We start from the raw sequence: 17,833 nt of genomic DNA on the forward strand, positions 1-17,833 counted from the left end.
GCACTGATACTAAAACAAGTATTAGAAAAATGTGTTACAACTTCATCTGCAAGGCTTTTGGATTCATGCATCCAATAAACAAAAATCGATATTTGATGATTGCAAACAAAAACTGTGTGAACTTCATCATCAACGCCATCTCTGGAAAACAGGGAATAATATTGTTACACAGGTAAACCCAGCTTCGCCACCTGATTGTGTCTGACCTGATATAGGGGTGTTGCTTTTAAAATGACTAGCTACAGCTGTATTATTGAGTGTTAAGAAACATTTTTATTTGTGGTTATAGTTTATTGAGTTGTGACTGAGTGGGTTCAGATACAGGGTTATAGGGGTTAACCTAGGTAGGCCTCGCATGCAGTAATGGTTATATTTTTGTTGGCTTTTTAATGGCATTATCTGATCAGCGCCTCACTGTCTATTATTACATTATTTACATGTCAGCATAACCTCAACAGTCAAATGGCAAATAAACAGTTCAAACCGATTTCCCAATCCACGTGGCCCTACACGGAAGTCCCAACAATATGACCTGAAGGGAGTGCCTCTGGTGACTGCACAAGGTGAATGCATATTTACCCTCCCCGGTCTACAGCAGAACTTTACCGGCCTCACCAAAAAAAAAGAAAAAAAAAAAAAAAACCCGACACATTTGATTTTAGTTCTACTATGTAAATGCCCCCCTAAAAATGTCCCAAGTAACACATTATTATCTGGATTTTTCTTCCCCCGTCTCCTGCAGATCTCCCTGCCTCTCTGTGCGCAGCAGCGCTCAGAAAATCCGCTATGGCAACAGGGGGAAAAAAGACAAGAAAAAAAAAGAAAAAAGGAAAAGATTTGACAACATGGCGCACTTTCCTTGAGAAAAAAAGTTTCTCCTGAACAGCCACACAGCTCCGTTTTTCAGCCTTTCCTCGCACTTTGTCAACTCTTTCGCTGCAACGTGGACTTTTTTGGCGACGCTTGGAAGAGTTCTCGTTGCGTAAACAGTCACAAAGTCAACAAAGAGTGTGATGGGATGAGAGCGATAACCCGTCGCAGGCAAACGGGATGGAGAAGCAAGCGACTCTGAAAGAAAAGGTAAATTATATGTATTAAAAAAAAAACCTAAAACGACTCTTTCGTAGGCTGTCATGCCAGCTGTCATTTTCCAACTTGTTGGTATTTTATTGCCCCCGGATTACTTTTTTACTCCGCGTCCTGGACAGGAAATACCAAATGACCATTCTGTGAAAACCTCGTAAAAGACCTCTATCGATTTTCCAGTCATGCATACAGCACTGTTCTGCACACTGGATGTGTGGGCTGTCCCAGTGCACATAATAACCAGCGTAAATCTGATTTGAATATCGCTCGATTCCAACATTAACTTGGAGCACATTTATTTAGTTTTTGCACGAACAGAAGACTTTACAGTGGCAGAGAGTTTCTGTGTATTAACGAGAGCAAATCCACACAGTTCCTCCAGGAGAACTGTGACCATCCTGCAGTCTGGACTACATTACAGTAGGAGAGATAAGTTGCTTTCCCTATCTCTGTCTCCTTATGATTACGTTGTTAGGGTGTCCTCTGTATTGATGTAGGCTTTCATTATCTCTCACTCTCCACCCTTCCTGCCCAGTGCTGCCCACATGCAGTGGGCAGCCCCCCCTCTGTATGTTGTAGCAGATTAGACAGCAGAGAGCGGACTTTTCTGTCAAAACCTGCATTCTCTTGGGCCTTGGAAGCACTAATCCATAATAGATGCCTCTCCTGCCTCTCCTTTGGGAGCAAACCTTTGAATGTCAGGCTTGGCGATAGTGTTGGTTGTGTTGCAGATGTCACAAACTCAGCCTGTTTGTGTGTTTCTGAAAGGTGAGCTATGGTTTATATGTATTTATATACACACACACAAAAAGAAAGACAAAGAAGAAGAAAAAATCTTTAAAAACCTCCAGAGGTTTACCGTACACGGATTTATCAAACCTCAGGTGCTGAATTTGCTCTTAGAGGTGCAATAGAAAAACGAGATGCCCCCCCCCCCCCCCCCCCCCCCCCCCCCCACACACACACACATATAAAACCATGATCTTTTCTCTGTTGTCATGTGATACAAAAGGTTATTTAACGGTTGTCATAGAAGCACTCTTTTTTTTCTGCTGCTTCTACTCCCTGGGCCTCTGGAAGTAATTACCAAGCCAGCCCTATCCCAGAATTCAGTCCGAGGAGGTGTGGTGAGAAAGAGGTATAATGGAAGCAAGCCCAAAAGCCAGGCAGCCCGAGATGAATTTCATGATTCAGTAATACTCAGCCAGCCGTCCCTGTTAAACGGACACGACGCTCTCCTACTTACTGTAATCAATCAGATGCTTACCGGTTTGTTGCAGTTAGTAAGATCTGAGTCAGTACAGTTGGTCTTCCTGCTGTTTTAGTGCAAGAGTGGAAAATAAAGAGGGACAGGGAGAAAGCCTTGCACTAACACATATATTATATTTGCTGTGGTAGGAAATTTTGCAGTGCAGTGAAGACGTCTTTATTAGGCTGAACGTCACAGTGATGTTGTTCTTTAAACCGCTATGTGTAACGCTGTAATAAAAAAGTGTGAAAGAAGAACAGCTGTGGACTCTGGGAAGTTGAAGATAAAAGGTTACTTGGTAATGAGTGACATCATGACAAACTGTGCTTTCATTTAAAGTTAACACATGTGCAGAAATAATTAAAGTTTGCAGCTAAAGACAGAAAATGTTGTCTGCAATGGTTTTGCACAGCTCTGATTGTTTTATACAACCTTTATTTAAACTGTAAAAACAACAGATGCCTTATAAAGTGTTTTACTTTGGCCCTCATGCTGTGTCAACTTTTGACTTGAGTCATATTGCAGCAACACATCTGCAAGAGTTGAAGCTGCACTATTTACATACTACCAGGATCACAACCTCGCAACACATGACACAGCAGGAAGAATCACAGACAGCAGTTTCTCCAGAGGCCATATCGCTAAGCTAGCATGCACAAAAATGAGGCTCCGAGCCTCACTTGCAATTCAGCTGGCAGTAATGTTCTAAATTGCACCCGTGTCCTGATGTGACACGTCAAAATATCTGCCGTGAAAAGGGCTTATTGAGCTCAAATACCAAAGCACATGCATTTTATTTTGGCACACAGGAGTTTGGCATAGACTCTGGGTCATGCACTCTTTCAAAAACACCCTGCTTCATATTCATTTCATTCATTAACGGTCCCTTGTGCTTCAGGTGCATGTTCTCAGTGCTGCAGTGGTAGCAGTGGGCAGCAGACATTTTTGGCATGTTGCAGAAGCAAAAGCACAGGTGTAATTGATCACAATAAAAATGACTGTGTTCCATTTAAATGAGCCACTTCCAAGGTCCTTTTAGTGTGCGTGTTGGCTCACTGTCGTGGCCTTGCAGGACACTTAATGGAACTGAGCCATCATTAATGAAATTTGCTTCACTTGTGTTTTTCCGACTATGACAGCTTAAAATATCGGCCTTGGAAAAACACTCACCGAGGTCTCTGCTTAATGGAATTCCTCTTGGTTAAGTGTTGTGGGGTTTTTTTTCAGTCAGACTGATCAAAGCTCTCCGGCTGCTCCCTGTCCTTTTCTCCAGTTTTCAATCTTCGGTTCTCGGACAGCGGGCAGACCTATCCGGTGCGTTGGAAACGACGGGGCCAGGTACGGTCTGAGCAAAGCTGAGTTCATGGAGAAAGTGCAGCAGAGCAATGAGGCGTGTCAGCGAGGTGACTTTCAGGCAGCCGTTCATTTGTACAGTGATGCACTGCAGGTCGACTCACAGAACTGCATCCTGTACAGTAACCGTTCAGCGGCTTTTCTCAAATTGGGCCAACACCAAGCAGCTCTGGAAGATGCTGAGAAAGCTTGTGAGCTTAATCCCAAGTGGCCAAAGGTAAGTGCACCTCAACAGCCTAAAAAGCTGTGGATTCTCAGAACGAGGGGCTTTTTTAATTTTATTTATTGCAAAATAAAACAACATAAGAAGTGAACTAAACAACTGTTCACGCTACATCTCCCATTTGATGTTTTTTAATAGAAATCATTGACTAGCGCACAAATAGAGTGTCATCGCCACGAATGTCAAAGGTTAAATCTAAACTGGGTTATCTAAGCGGCACAGATTGAAATGTGTCACGTGCCAAATGTGCTTCTTAAAAAACATCTTTTTATAAAAACTGCTGGCAGCAGAGGCAGCTTTTTCAGCGCAGCTGGTAATGAAGTAGCCACATAGTTATATTTTCATTGCATTGCTGTCTTTGCTCACATAAATGAGATCATTTATCTTTAGTTTAAAGTGTATCAAATCCCCATCACGTTTCCACTCCTTCAGTTTCAACCTTGTGGCTTCTGATCAATACAAACTTTTCTGGGGTCTTGTCTTTGATCTTGTCCAAGCCACGTGGACTAACCTGCGATAGATTTCACATTACTCAGCCACAGAGATCACTAGCAGACCAATTCCTCTCAGTGATAGAAATGCATCGATTTCGTGATTTAGCACGCAGAGAAACTTTTGTCTCTCCAGCGAGAGATTGATGATAATGTGGTAGAGTGGTATTGATGATAATTTGTCGCTACCAATGATGCATCAGCGGCCACCTCTTCTTTGATCTGAGGTTGTGCGTCTTCGTTTGCTCAGGTAGGTTTCCTCCTCTGTGAAAGTGTGTCATTGCAGTGAGAGCTGACACTGTCACTTCTTATTATGTCGGTAACGTGTGCGTCCTGTCCCATTGTCTGTGGACTTTGAGTACAGCCTTAAACACACCTATTGTTTACTGTAGCTTTTTATACTTCTGTTGTTGTGATCGTGTGCTCCGGCTAGTCCGATATATTTCACTTGATATTATAAATTTCTGTAACAGTAGTCTTGACTTTATGGTGTCACTTTTCTCTCTTGCATCTCGTACAGTGGGAGAAATTTCACAGAACCTCTGAGGCCTTTGAGACCAAACTATAATTGAAAATCACTGCCAAAATCGTTCGCCTCCTTTTTACACGCTATCCAAGTACAATGAACTCTTTGTGGTCTGACTTGGGGGATGGTTCGCTTAATCTGTGTAGCTCTGCTCAGCCTGGATTTACTGCCATTTGACAGTTTTCACTCTCGTGCCCGGGCTTTTGTTCATCGTGATGTTGATGTATAATTTGACCCCTGTGTCTTAGTTTGCAACAGGAAACAAAGGGATTTATGTCAATGTATTAAAAATTACACAATATTGCTTTGCAGAAATTAAATCTCTCGACTCACCACTAGGGGGCAGTCTCGTCAAACCGGAATAGATTTTCAAGGGTTTTTTTTTTATGTGCAGAACAAAACAGCAGCCACTTTAATTTCCTTGATGCTTTTTTTCTGTCCTCTGAATTAGTGTGTTTAATAAAAGATTAAGGTAGAGCATTTGTGAAAGCAAACTTTCCTGCATGAAAAATGTATAGGTTGATGTTTTGATACATTAAAAAAGAATTTAGCCTCTTTTACTCACGTTTTTTAATCCACTCTGCTGATTATGAATGAATAGTTGTACAAATTACAACTCATGATTCAAAGAAAAGATTCGTAATATCTGCCTTGACACTCATGGTGTTGGCCTCTGGGAAAGAAGGGCTTGGTGGAGTGCAGTCTATCTGCTGTGGCTCGATGTTTGATGAAAGAACAGGGATTAAATCACAGGAGTGTGCTGGCATTCAGATCCTGTGTGAGTACATAATATCATCAATCATACCTCCCTATGACTGCACTTCTGCACTGGCCCATCAAACAGTGACAGGCGTGGTTTTGCTGCCCCGAGCCCCGCGCTGCAGCCCACCCTCCTGAAGCCCACAGCCAGCCTGTGAAGGAGCTCCCTGTCTAATCTGTCAGCTTTCCTTGCTGTAACACATTCTGAAAGAAGAAAGAAAATGTGGGGTTTAATGACCCAAGACAGCTTTAGGCTCTTTGTACCTCTCCCTCTTACTGAATATAAAAAGCTTAAATGAGAACAAAATAGGGTGCCATTTCGTAGACACGGGGCTCACGCGTTGTGTCTGCGCACATTTTTAATCTGCAGCCAGTGATGGAGGGAAACTGCGGCGTACAATGGCGTGTCTTTTGCTGTGCATTATTGATATGGAAGAACAAAGGGAATGATAGTCTTGCAAACTTTTTGATCGACACGCCGAGTGTGTGGCATCACCGTAAGATGGCAAACCTTTCGGCATCTGCTCGCAGTGAGCGTTTTGTCATCCTTTTCTGCGCCTCAAGTGTCTTTTCGCGACTGAGAGGACAATGCTCTTTTCTAGATGGAAATCCGTTGCTGCTCTTCTCCTCCATCTGCTCTCCCCCTCTCAGCACTGCTGTTCCAGTGACATGTTAAACAAACAGGCCTTTCTGTCATCACTCCTATTCTCCTACTTGAGCGCTGACAGGAGAGTTCCTGGGGACCCAGAAGACAACTGGCACCGAAGTATCAGGGGAAACATCTCTATCATTTGCATATCTTCTGATTACAGGTTATGATGGCACTTGTCATGGGTATTCCGTCTCTTCAAATCTTTATTGCCAAAGTTGCAGATTACACCCACTCATAATGGTGGTGAAAAACCATCAAGCCTCATTTTTCACACAAGGCTGCCACACTTCTTCTTTTTTTTTTTTTAAACACATTTATTTCAATCCATTTTTCTTCTTCAGCAGCTTAAAATGTCCATTTATGTCCCAATAGAGAGGCCTTGGGTTTAACTGAGACAATGAGTGTTTGCAATGGAAAAGGTCATGGTGTGTGGAGTGCTGAAAGGGGACTTTAATTACAGCAGCACCATATCCAGTAAATGCGTAAGGAGTGGATGCTGACACCCTGATGGAGCATAAAGCTTCTGTTTCCTGCGGCGTTGGGTGATGACACGGGAGTTTGCTGTCACAGGAAGAAAGGCATTGTGTGTGTGCGTATGATTTGAAGACCTCATCTTTTGCCACTCTCAGCGGTGCTCTACTTTTCATGTGGATGAAAACCACTGGGGTGTAATGCTTCCCTGTTGGTATGACTGTCCGTTAAAGCAGCTCTCATCTAATCTCGGTGTGTGTACAGAATAAAGAAACTAGCTTTTGATATCACGGGGAGAGTTGTCACAGCTCTCGTGCTTTTCTTTGTGCTTTCATTCACACCACCTGTAATGTGGATTTAATTGCATCTTGGTTACTGGTGCTGTTATTTTCATGCTGATTAATGGACTAAAGCTTCTGTAAGCTGGCAAAAGTCTTTTGAAATAATGTGTGAGTCTATGTTTGAAGAGCAGAGAAGGTTTTTGTCATAGTGCAGGAAGATTACAATATGGTATGCGTGGATTCATTAAAGAAACTCAGTTTGTCTACATTTGAATGCCGTTCTGCTCAGTAGCCTTTTTGGGGTCTCACTGGCTGGATGACTCAATCAGTCAGTTTGCGTGTTATCCACACTGAATTATGTCAACAAGGAGTTTTTGGATGGCCTTCTGGTTTCAGTGGAAATGACTGGTTTGTCAGCACTATCATAATGTTGGTGATTGTGGCTTTGAGTGACATTTCTCTGCTGTCGAATGGCTCTGCATGAGATTTGGCACTGCCCTCTGTAGGATGGAATATAATATTTTCGGTGACTTTTTCCTTAGCTGTAAATGCTTATTTGGTTAAAGCATTTAGGTTCATGGATACATGCCTTAAAAAAAGTTAATGATACACCATCAGCTCAGGATCAGTTGCCGATTTATTGGCCAGGCATCGGAACCCGCCTTGTTTTGACTGATAAGATGAGATTCGCTCATGCCAGTGGCCGGTGTTTATCTGTTGTGCCACATCAATTTTGGACTTGTTAAATGTTCAAAGACTGTGTGAAGAAGAGCTGAAAGTCGTTAAAGCTGTTCAATTATTTTCTATGATGGAGCTTCTCTGGTGCAAACAGGGAAATAAACAACAAGAACATCATAAACAAAACTGGCATCTTTGGCTGCGTGTATCTGTATGGATTCTTAGTTATTAAAACATGGACAAACAAGCATGGAAATGCAGTATATAAGAGAAAAACAGACTTGGTGCAATTATAAAGACCTTGAAAATCTGTATTTGCTATGACCACCTTTATTCTTCAACACAGCCTGAAGTCTCTTAGGCAAACTTTTGTGTTATTTGTCTTGTAGTCATCTCCAGGCTTCTTGAAGGACACTGAATGTAAGTTTTGGGCTCTTTGAGAACCATCTTGGTGCAAAATAGTATTTATTCCTGTCAAACTGTGTTATCTTTGGCTTTTTTCAAAGATTCAACAAATAAAAATATGAACAAACGATGTTTTTTTGCAACATGCTGCTAGTAACAAAATGCCCAAAGATTCAAATTAAAATTGATCCTTTGCTAAGTTGCTGTTGTTGTTGTTGTTATGTGTAAACACAACACTTTTCACCCCCTGAGTTAGATGCATTTTTAATGCTTAAATGATTCATAAACAACGACAAAAACATGCCTCTGATAAGGGTCGGCTACAGGGACTGAACCGAAAATGAGTCAATATGTAAAGAAGCCAACGTCCCGAGAAAAGATGAAAGATCTTTAGAAAGCCCGAAGAATAAAATCATAGAAAAGTCGGGCTCCTTGGAATCAAAATATAAAGAAATGAGGGTTCACTCAAGACCTTTGATCAATACTTTAAAATATCAAAAACCTAAAAATGCAATTAGGATATGCCGTTATTTTAAGATAATTAATATAAGTGTATTGCACAGGTGAGTTTGCTCATATACTGTACTGGATCACCCCACAAACTGCCTGCAAAATGTAAGTAGAAGAATGAAATGTAACAATAAATGCTAAATTCTGATCTTCACTCGGATGCCACGCTGTGTGTGAATTAATATTAATAATATCCTTTGATGCATATTTATGGTTAGCGTGAGCTGGTTTGATTTGAAGAAACAGAGGACATCAACCTGCATACCTTCCCAAAGTTATGAATAAATAATTATACGATATGAATGCCTCTAGTTAGTCCTGAGAATACCAATAGACAGCAGAGACTCATTATACTGTGCACCATGTTGTCAGATTATTGAGTTATAGAGAAACATGGGGCAGATGATCTCATCTAAAGCAGCATATCTGTTAGAAGATCCCGCTGCAGTGACGAGGCACACTTCATGATTGTAACTGTTTGATTTAATTAGTGCGAATTTTCAGAGGTTGCAGAAAGAGCTCCGACATTTATAATTGAATACGGGGTAAGAATGAAGGAGGAATTTCATATCTACTGAAAAGTCAGGAAAAATGTCCAAAAATGTTAGAAAAAGTTCGAATGAGCGTGTTAGAGGTTTTATGACTTCATGCCACTGTTGTGTTGTTTTTTTTTTTTTGTTTGTTTTTTGGAATAGGCGTTGGTAATCTTCAATTGTATCACAGTATGCGCAATTTCCCCGCTGCCTCTCATCATCAGGAGGTGCAATCAGGTTACAAAAAAGGGAAAAAGAGAAATCTTCCAGCCAGCTTCCTCTCTCCCACTCTTATTTTCCACTTACCATGGAGAGAGTAGCGCTATGAACCACTAATAAGAGGGTTCCGTTTCGCTTCTACCCAGCCGAGGGTTGACCTAATGAACAAATCAAATGAATGGCATATAATTATAGGCCAGGGAGGCCGGGACGGACAGAGGGTTGGCGCTAGTGGGCACAAACCTGAAATTATTTGTCTGGAAAATCTGTGAAATAAGCGGGAGCAGTTAAATTCTGACTTTTTCCTTTAGAAGGCCGCTGCGGCTAAGCAGTACAGCACATATGCACCGTGATGGAGGGAAAGTGACCACACACACAAACACACACACACATGTCGGCTGTTTTAATTTCAGCAGCACGTCCTTGGCAGCTGTGTCATTCTTTACGCAGATGAGCTGGAACTTGTACGTACTTATGCGACTGTGTTGCTCCCTCTTACGTGGTATCCACAACACTGTTGCTTCATTGCTACTCATTTTACAAAAAGATGCTTCTTTCTCAAGTCAGCCCATCTTCTTTCCCATGAGCTACTATTTAGTAAGTATGCAACAAAATTTGCTTGAGCTATGACATTGTTATGAATCTGATGGATGCTACTTGCATCCCAAATCTCATTCTCCTCTTTCAGGCTGACAACTCGCTCAAAATTGAACGCATAAACATCGAGCACATCCTGTTAGAACCAGCTCACATCCTCCGTCTGCAGCTTTGTCACGACACGTAAATTAGATCTGTAATATGAGTGATAGAAGATATATCCAGGCTTGCTCATATGCTTATTTGATAGTTGATGTTCTGTTTAGCAGCTTTTTCCTCCCCCCCCCCCCCCCCCCCTTTTTTTTTTTTAAATTTACAGTTTGTCAGAGTCTTTCCAAATCCTGCTTAGCTGGGTTGCTGTGATGGTGGCCAAGTGGTTTTCCTCTCTGCCACCCAGGCTCCACACCAAATTGTAGTGTTTAGTAAAATTTAATCTGCTTTAAAGAAACACCAGCTGTTTAAAAAAAAAAAAAAAGGAGGAAATTTAGCATATCTCGTGTGTGTTCTTTATACTAACCACAGGATCTGTACACTATATATCATTATCGCTGGAACTTGCAAAGTTCACAAAGGCAGGCTTTCAGTTTTCAGTGGAGCTTTTCAGGGTGATGTAATTTAGTTTGATATGTGGGTGATGATGACCTCCCTCTCACCCCACAGCTGCCTGTCTCCACACTGTCCAGGGGGCAGAGATGAGTCAGAGCTGGGAGCTGATTTCACTCTGATGATAATCTGCCGGGCCCTATCGACACACCATCAGCACCTACTAACTGCTTTACAGAAATGTCATTTTCACAAATTTCGAGTGTACTCTCTGTGGGTTTTATTCTTTTGGATTTGCTCAGAGCTTTTAATTCAACTCAGTTTTATTTATATAACAGAAATTCACAACAATAGTTGCCTCAGTATGGTTTATATTGTAAAGTAAAGACCCTACAATGTCAGGAAAAACACCCCAATAAATGCATGACCTCCTTTTTCATTTTCAGCATCACTCTGAGACAGGATGTTCCTAATTTTAGAGCTATTGGGTAAATGAATGAAAGGAGTCCTACATATCATGTGCATGCTGAAGGACATATCCTAATCAAGAATGAGTCAAAGATTCCTCACAGTTTTACTGGAGACCTAGGTAGTGCCATTTAAATACATTTCTAGGACTGTAACCTCAGTTTTGACTGGATTTAGAGGTAAATTATAGGTAATCCAGGTCTTTACAACACATGCCTGCAGTTTTAATTAACTCATCTTGCTTAATAAATAAATAAAGCTGGGTGTCATCTGCATAGTAATGGAAATGTATGCAGTGTTTTCTAATAATAATTCCTAAGGGAAGCTTGTATAATGTATAATGTATAATGTCCCAGCACAGAACCCTGTGGAACGCCATAACTAACTTTAGTGTGTGAAGAAGACTCCCCATTTACATGAACAATATGAACAACAGCATCCTCTAACCTCTGTAATAAAATACTGCGGTCGACAGTATTTAATGCTGCACTGAGGTCTAGCAACACAAGAAGAAGGATGAGTCCACCGTTTGAGGCCTTAAGCAGATCATTTGTAACCTTTCTTTACACTGTTTTTGTACTGCGATGAGCTCTGAAATCTTCAAATAAACGATGCCTCCTCAGATGATCAGTTAGCTGCTTTACTGCTACTCTTTCAAGAATTCTTGAGATAAAAGGAAGGTTAGAAATTATTCAATGATTAGTTAATACAGCTGGATCAAGTAAGACCGTTTAAAGTAATGGTTTAATTCCAGCCACCTTTGATACACAGCTTTATACAGGACTTCATTTTTATAGAGTAATGAACATTTTTTCCAGGCCAAAGGAAGCTCTTCTAAATGAGTGCAATGCCATTTCCTCTTCAGCCTACGTGTTATCTTCTTTAAGATGCTCATTTATACTATTGAGTCAAGCACGGCTGATTTGTCTTGTTTCTTTAGAAGGCCACAGAGTCGTACGCAGTGAGGATGTAACACTATGAAGAAAATAATCGACCTCTGTGGGAGTAGAATTCATGTAGCTGGTCTTCTCTTTGCTGGCCACAGTGTGTGTTTTAGTTTAACAAAAATCTTTCTTTGTCGTTAACCATTTTGCAGATAAGCTATTTGAAAATTAAAAGCAGCGGTTTCTTTGTCCCAAAGGAAATACAGCATGTCAGCCTAGGTAAGCTCCTCAAATAAGAAACTTTCAATCATGTTAAAGATTTTCTGCGCCCTCAGAATGCTTTTTCACCTCCGAATGCACAAATTGATTACCAGCTTAATAGCTTTTCGCCTGCTATTACATGGGAAGAAATGTCAAAAGAGCCAGAGAAAACCAGCTCGTTGCCATGCTCGTGGCATACCAGTCTGCACCTGATAGTGGATCAGCTTTACAACACTGAGGAAATGAGAAAAACAATTGCACCCTGCTCCTGGCGCACAACCCCTAGGGTTGCACGGATGCTCTTTTTTTTTTTCTCGCAGGGATTCGTCTCATAAGCAGCTGCATATTGTAGTACGCTGGCCCCTCCTACTTGGAAGCTAAGCAAGGCTCAGGCCTCAAGACCTGGATGTCTCCAGAATTAGCTCAGCCTGTCTCTGCTGCAGGGAGGAAGCGCTCCCATTGGGGAAATGGGGTAGAGCAGAGAGCAACCTGCAAGCAGCCCATTACACCGCATAAGCATGGCAAGATGAATAGCAGAGCTGAGAGGCTTCCTGGTCCTCTTGCCTTCACTTCTGAACTTTAGGTGACTGAAACACTCGTTTTTTTTCTCTTGTGTCAGATCCAGCAGAAAAAAGAAGAAAAAAAACCGTCTTTCTGCTCATGCATAACATCACTAAAGCATTGTGTTATAGTACACTGCCTGGGTTTGGGTTGTACTTACATCCTAGTGGAAACTAATCCTCGTCTAGCCTGCGGTCTGTTTCATGGAGCACCTTTTCGTGATGTAACGTCCTTCCATGAGTCATACGCCCTGTTTCCTCCCAGTGAAATAAATGGGCAGGGATAAAGGTGCCACTAATGTTGTTCTCAGGTGGCAGACTGGCCTTTTTGGAAAGACGTACTGCAGTGGTGTGAGAAAGTCAGCACCAAAATAGTGCTTACATGAAAGTAATGAATCATGTGTACATTTAGGTGTGTGTCAGACTTGTCCTGAAAGACTTCTCTGTTCAGTTTATTGCAGAAACTTTGCCATTATCCAGTTAGCTTGCTGTTTCTTATTCTAATAAGAAACGGAAAACTTTAGGAACACTTTAATGTAATATAATGTTTCTTTTTTTATATACCTGTAATTACAAAAACCATAGGGAATTGCATTATTGTTTACACTTGCTGAAATAAGGCACCCAAATGCATTCTGAATATTATTTGAGAAATGCTCCACTCAAATTGTATCTCCCACTCACCCCTGCGGGCTTAAAAGATGTCTGTAAATAGTTCCCAGTTTTCTCACTGATGGATAACAGCGACTGGTGAACAGCAGCCGGGGAGGCGATGCTTTTACGAGATGAGCGTCTCTCCTCGGCGTTTCTATCGGTCACAACTGCAAAAGGCATCTTTATATTAAGTGGGAGAGTTAAAAATAAAAAAAGGCATCCCTCCTCGTTATTGCAAATAGGAACAGGCAGCATTACTCTGCACAATACAGCGCTGTAAAATGCCAGCTAATACAAAAGCAATATGTCTCTTCACATCTGTCACCGTTTCATTAAGAAGCAATCACTTAATGTATCGCTAAAAAACAAAGTCCTATTTGTTTGCATTGCTCATCTGGAACTGCGACATGAAATCTAATCAGCCTTCAGTTTAAGTATGACCTAATGTTGCCCATTAAGAGTTGCGTGGTCACAATTTTTCTGCAATTACTGACTTAACTGGCATGTTGTTTATGATTAATTACAGATAATTTCTAATAAACAATGAAAGTTTGGAACAAAGAGTTCAGCAGGCACAAGATTATGTTAACCTGCTTCCGCGGTGATCGCAGATTTTGCCACGAGACGGTAGGCGCGACTGTTTAATATTCAAATCCAGCCCAATGAAAGATGAAGCTTCTTTTTCTGTCCAAATATCTTGGCGTGTAATGGCCTTCAGCCTAATTCGTTCATCTAAAGTGCTCCTTCTAGATCTCAGGGCTTGCTTTTAGGCAGCTAAATTACTCATTTGTGCCAGGTTATTGCAATTAGCCGTTTGAGTGTGTGCACTGTTGTGTCTTATCTAGATACCCTCTAATTCATTCTACTCATAATGAGTTTGACAGGGAAACAACAACAGCAGCGGCGAAAAAATGGAAACGTCTGGGGAGAAGTATTAGCTAAAAAGAGGAAACATGGAGTGCAGTTGGTGTATTTCTGTGTACAAATCTGACAAGTGACTCCTGTGTAAAAGCCATAATTTTAGTATTCAACCAGAGGCTTTGTTTAAAGAAAAAGGCACACGTGTTGCTGTTTCGCTGTCTGGAAAAATATCAGTCTTTGTTCAGAAGTGAAACGTCTTTGGCGCTGATGCTGATGCTGCACTGTTTTTCTTTCAATCTGACGGCATCTGCTTGTGCCGACTTCATATCCTAGTGTAATCTTACCAGGTCAGACCTATAACATTTCCGTAGTATTTTCAAAATGGCACAAGTCAGCCATCACATTAATGGATAAGCATGCTTAAAAATGGGCTGCGCATGTCTCGTCTGCAGCTTGAGTTGGTCAGCCTGCTGTACTTTAACGCGTATTGTTCTGGTTAATGAATGGTAATAAAAAGTGTTTCCAACTCATTTTTTAGTGTTTGTCTGAGGTCTCTGACGAATCTCACAGACGTCTCAAAGCTGTTCCTTTTATCAGTCATATGTTCGAGTTTTTTCTGTATACAAGACAAAATGTTAATGTGATATTTTAAAAACAATGCTGATCTTTGATCTCAGAAGGGACAAGAGACACAGTACGGGAGTCTTTAAGGGAATTGTTGTTTATTCTTCCCTCATTAGCTTGTTTACAGGTTTTTCCAGAACCTTTTCCTCTTAGTTTAAGGTGCGTTATATCTGCAGGATAACACATGCATTAACACATGCCACTTTGATAAATGATCCCTGACATGGCGACAGCATTGATCGGGATCTAAGAGCAGACAATACTGTGTTATTCACTTCAGACCGGGGAGCTGTCATACACACTCACAGCTTATAATGTCCCATGTTTCAAGGATGTCACACACTGTGGGGGATAAACTTGTAGCAGTCATGGCTTTTCTCTCTTCTCTAATCATGGAGGTTGATATCCGAGCATTGTGGTGGTTGGATCGCCAACATTTCACCTGAGTGTACTTTAGACCACTCATACTGTATATGAACCAGTGACAATTCTAGAAGAGTGAAGGGCATGGATGGAGATATTTGATCCTGTGGAATGACCAAGCACCTGATGTTTCTAAGTCCGCACTGAATCCTGTCTGCAGCTTACAGCATCCACTGAATACCAACAGTGCGATGCATTGTGTACTTGGTTGCAATAACCCAACCTGATGTTATGATTCTGACAATACTTGCTGCCAGAACCACATGATGTCTGCTGCATTCATCTGCCACGAGTCTTTTTCCCACAAAGAAAATGTTTTGCAGGGTCTCATATTCTGCTCTTTTCATTGTACATCTTTGAGATTGCTGCTTTCAGCAGAGCACCAAGCTCTACAATCTTTGCAGTCCTCAAACCCTGCCCTCCTCAGATCCACAATCATGCCTTTTGCATAGTCTGTAAGATCATGTTTGAAGCCCTTTTTTGTTAACCCATTCAAATGCAAAAACAAGCGCTGAATTGGAGTTGCTGTTGTATGCACCTGTTTACGTAGTGATACATATGCAAATGGGAAGTACCACTTACGCTGCAGAAACAAGCTTTTGTTGATCATTTGAGCGTAGAGATATGTATTTGCATGAAACAAAGTCTGTCACAGAGGCAACGCAAAAGGAATGAGACTTGTCTAGATTAGACAATACACACACAGTGAGTTAGAGTTGATTTGTTAATTAATGTATCAGTTAACTGCAAGTCAAAATTGATTTCTGGTTTGTTTATTTATCGATCTGTTTATCAGTCAGTCATGTTACAACACTTCTCTTGTTGCAGGAACTGAAATAAATGATGGCTTTGCCATTTTCTGCTAGTTAAACAAGCAAGTTCAACAAATCCAGATGCTAGCTTTGGAGAACATTTGTTTTATGTGTAGCCGGCGTCAAGAAAGATGCAGAAACAGCTAAAGCAAGCTCTCATTTGAGCTTTTTATTGGAGTTTATTGGATGGTTAGACTACTGAGTCACAACACTTCCTTAACCATAATGAATGCATCCAAGCCTCATCACTAATGACTGGTTAGTCGCCATGCGCAACCAAATATAGACTTCTGTCAGCCATTTCATTTGGTCTGGTTGGCTCTGTTGGCAGTTTTTTTTTCTTTGTTTCAAAAAAATCCTCTGCCTCAGATGTTGGTGTGTTAAGTAAAATGCTAAAAGGCAACCCTTAATGGCAAAATCCATATTCCCATTAAACAGGAGGGCAGCTCTGAAGCATTCTCCTGCTCATCCTGCCCATTCCCTGGGTGTTCAGATAGGGGGGAAAAAAATGGCTCTGTTAGAGGTAAATAAAGAGCCGGTTATGATTAACACTGAAAATTACCTTGTAAAAATAAGATAAGTATGAGTTCACATAAAGATATTTGTATATCACTTTATATGATGGTATTTAAAGCTAGATGAATCATTTGTATCCATTCATTTATCCAGCTGTTCATTTTCTTAACCATTTAGTTTAAACTCACTTTTTGGAGTTAAAAAGTTGCACCTGCGTGTGTGCAAAGACATAATAACAGATTGTGTTAAAGCTTCTCCTGTCAAACTCATCACACAGAAAGCTTATGTTATGAATGTAATGAAAGGTTAAGCATCACTACCAAGGGAGTACCACTGAATTACCTGCATTCATCTAGCAGCTATTATGCTACCCCCGCTGGGAACCGTTGGAGCAGGTGGTGATTCAGCAACAAACAATAGATTGTCAGTCAGTAAATGTGATGTTAAACTGATGTTACTGTACTTAAAAAACATGTAGTTTCAAAGAAACCATTTTCCAAAGAAAAGCGGAGGACGATCATGTCCACCCAAAGCAGCAGCGCATCATTCATGTGACCCTCCACCCTAAATTTAATCAAAATTGCACCCAGTCTTTCCCAAACTTTATTATTATGATTATTATTATTGGTTTATTGAGGCTGTAAGCATGTGAGTACTTCAGTCCTGTGCCATCCTCTCCAAAACTCCTATTATTCGCAAGTTTACTGTCTTACATGAAAGACTGCAGGAAAGAATGTGTCAGGTTAACCTTGGAGAATTGCTACCATGATAATTCTGGTCTGCACAGCTCCAGCATGTCTGTTTATTATTGATTAATGCTACCTAATTAGCGCTTGGCACCTAGCTATGTTGGTTAAATGATGTAAGTTTGTGAAAGCCAATCTGAAAGCTGTAAAAACAATATTATTAAAGAAACATGATTCGCTTGTTCGAGACTTTGTAGCTGCAAAGACCTCCGCACAGATATAATTAGAGCGGTACATTTCTCTGTAGTTACTTAAATGGTATGATCAATCAGATGCTTTGAACGCTGGCTGTTGGTGTCCTCCAGTTAATGAAGCTCACTGGAAATAGGTGCAGCCAATGAGGTCTTTGCAACATAGTGTTTTCTCCATTTTACGCCAGACGAGGGGCCAATCAGTCACTTTAATTGTGACGCGTTTTTAGTTCTCTTCTGTCCTCCATTCGTCTTTT

At 41.0% G+C, this 17,833-nt stretch overlaps 1 protein-coding gene across 2 annotated transcripts in view; it reads left to right on the forward strand.

Annotated features, from left to right (window-relative positions):
• Window positions 1-775: 775 nt before the first annotated feature.
• The window catches only part of LOC308403613 (tetratricopeptide repeat protein 28-like), a 193,590-nt gene continuing 176,532 nt past the window's right edge, over window positions 776-17,833 (forward strand). For both annotated transcript variants that reach the window (XM_080893189.1, XM_080893190.1), the window contains exons 1-2: window positions 776-1,080; window positions 3,609-3,905. In XM_080893189.1, coding sequence (XP_080749315.1) covers window positions 1,051-1,080; window positions 3,609-3,905 — 327 coding nt within the window. In that variant the 5' untranslated portion in view covers window positions 776-1,050. The remainder of the gene's footprint in view (window positions 1,081-3,608; window positions 3,906-17,833) is intronic.

The sequence above is a fragment of the Rhamphochromis sp. 'chilingali' genome (assembly GCF_963969265.1).
Source record: "Rhamphochromis sp. 'chilingali' genome assembly, chromosome: 10".
Classification (NCBI taxonomy): domain Eukaryota; kingdom Metazoa; phylum Chordata; class Actinopteri; order Cichliformes; family Cichlidae; genus Rhamphochromis; species Rhamphochromis sp. 'chilingali'.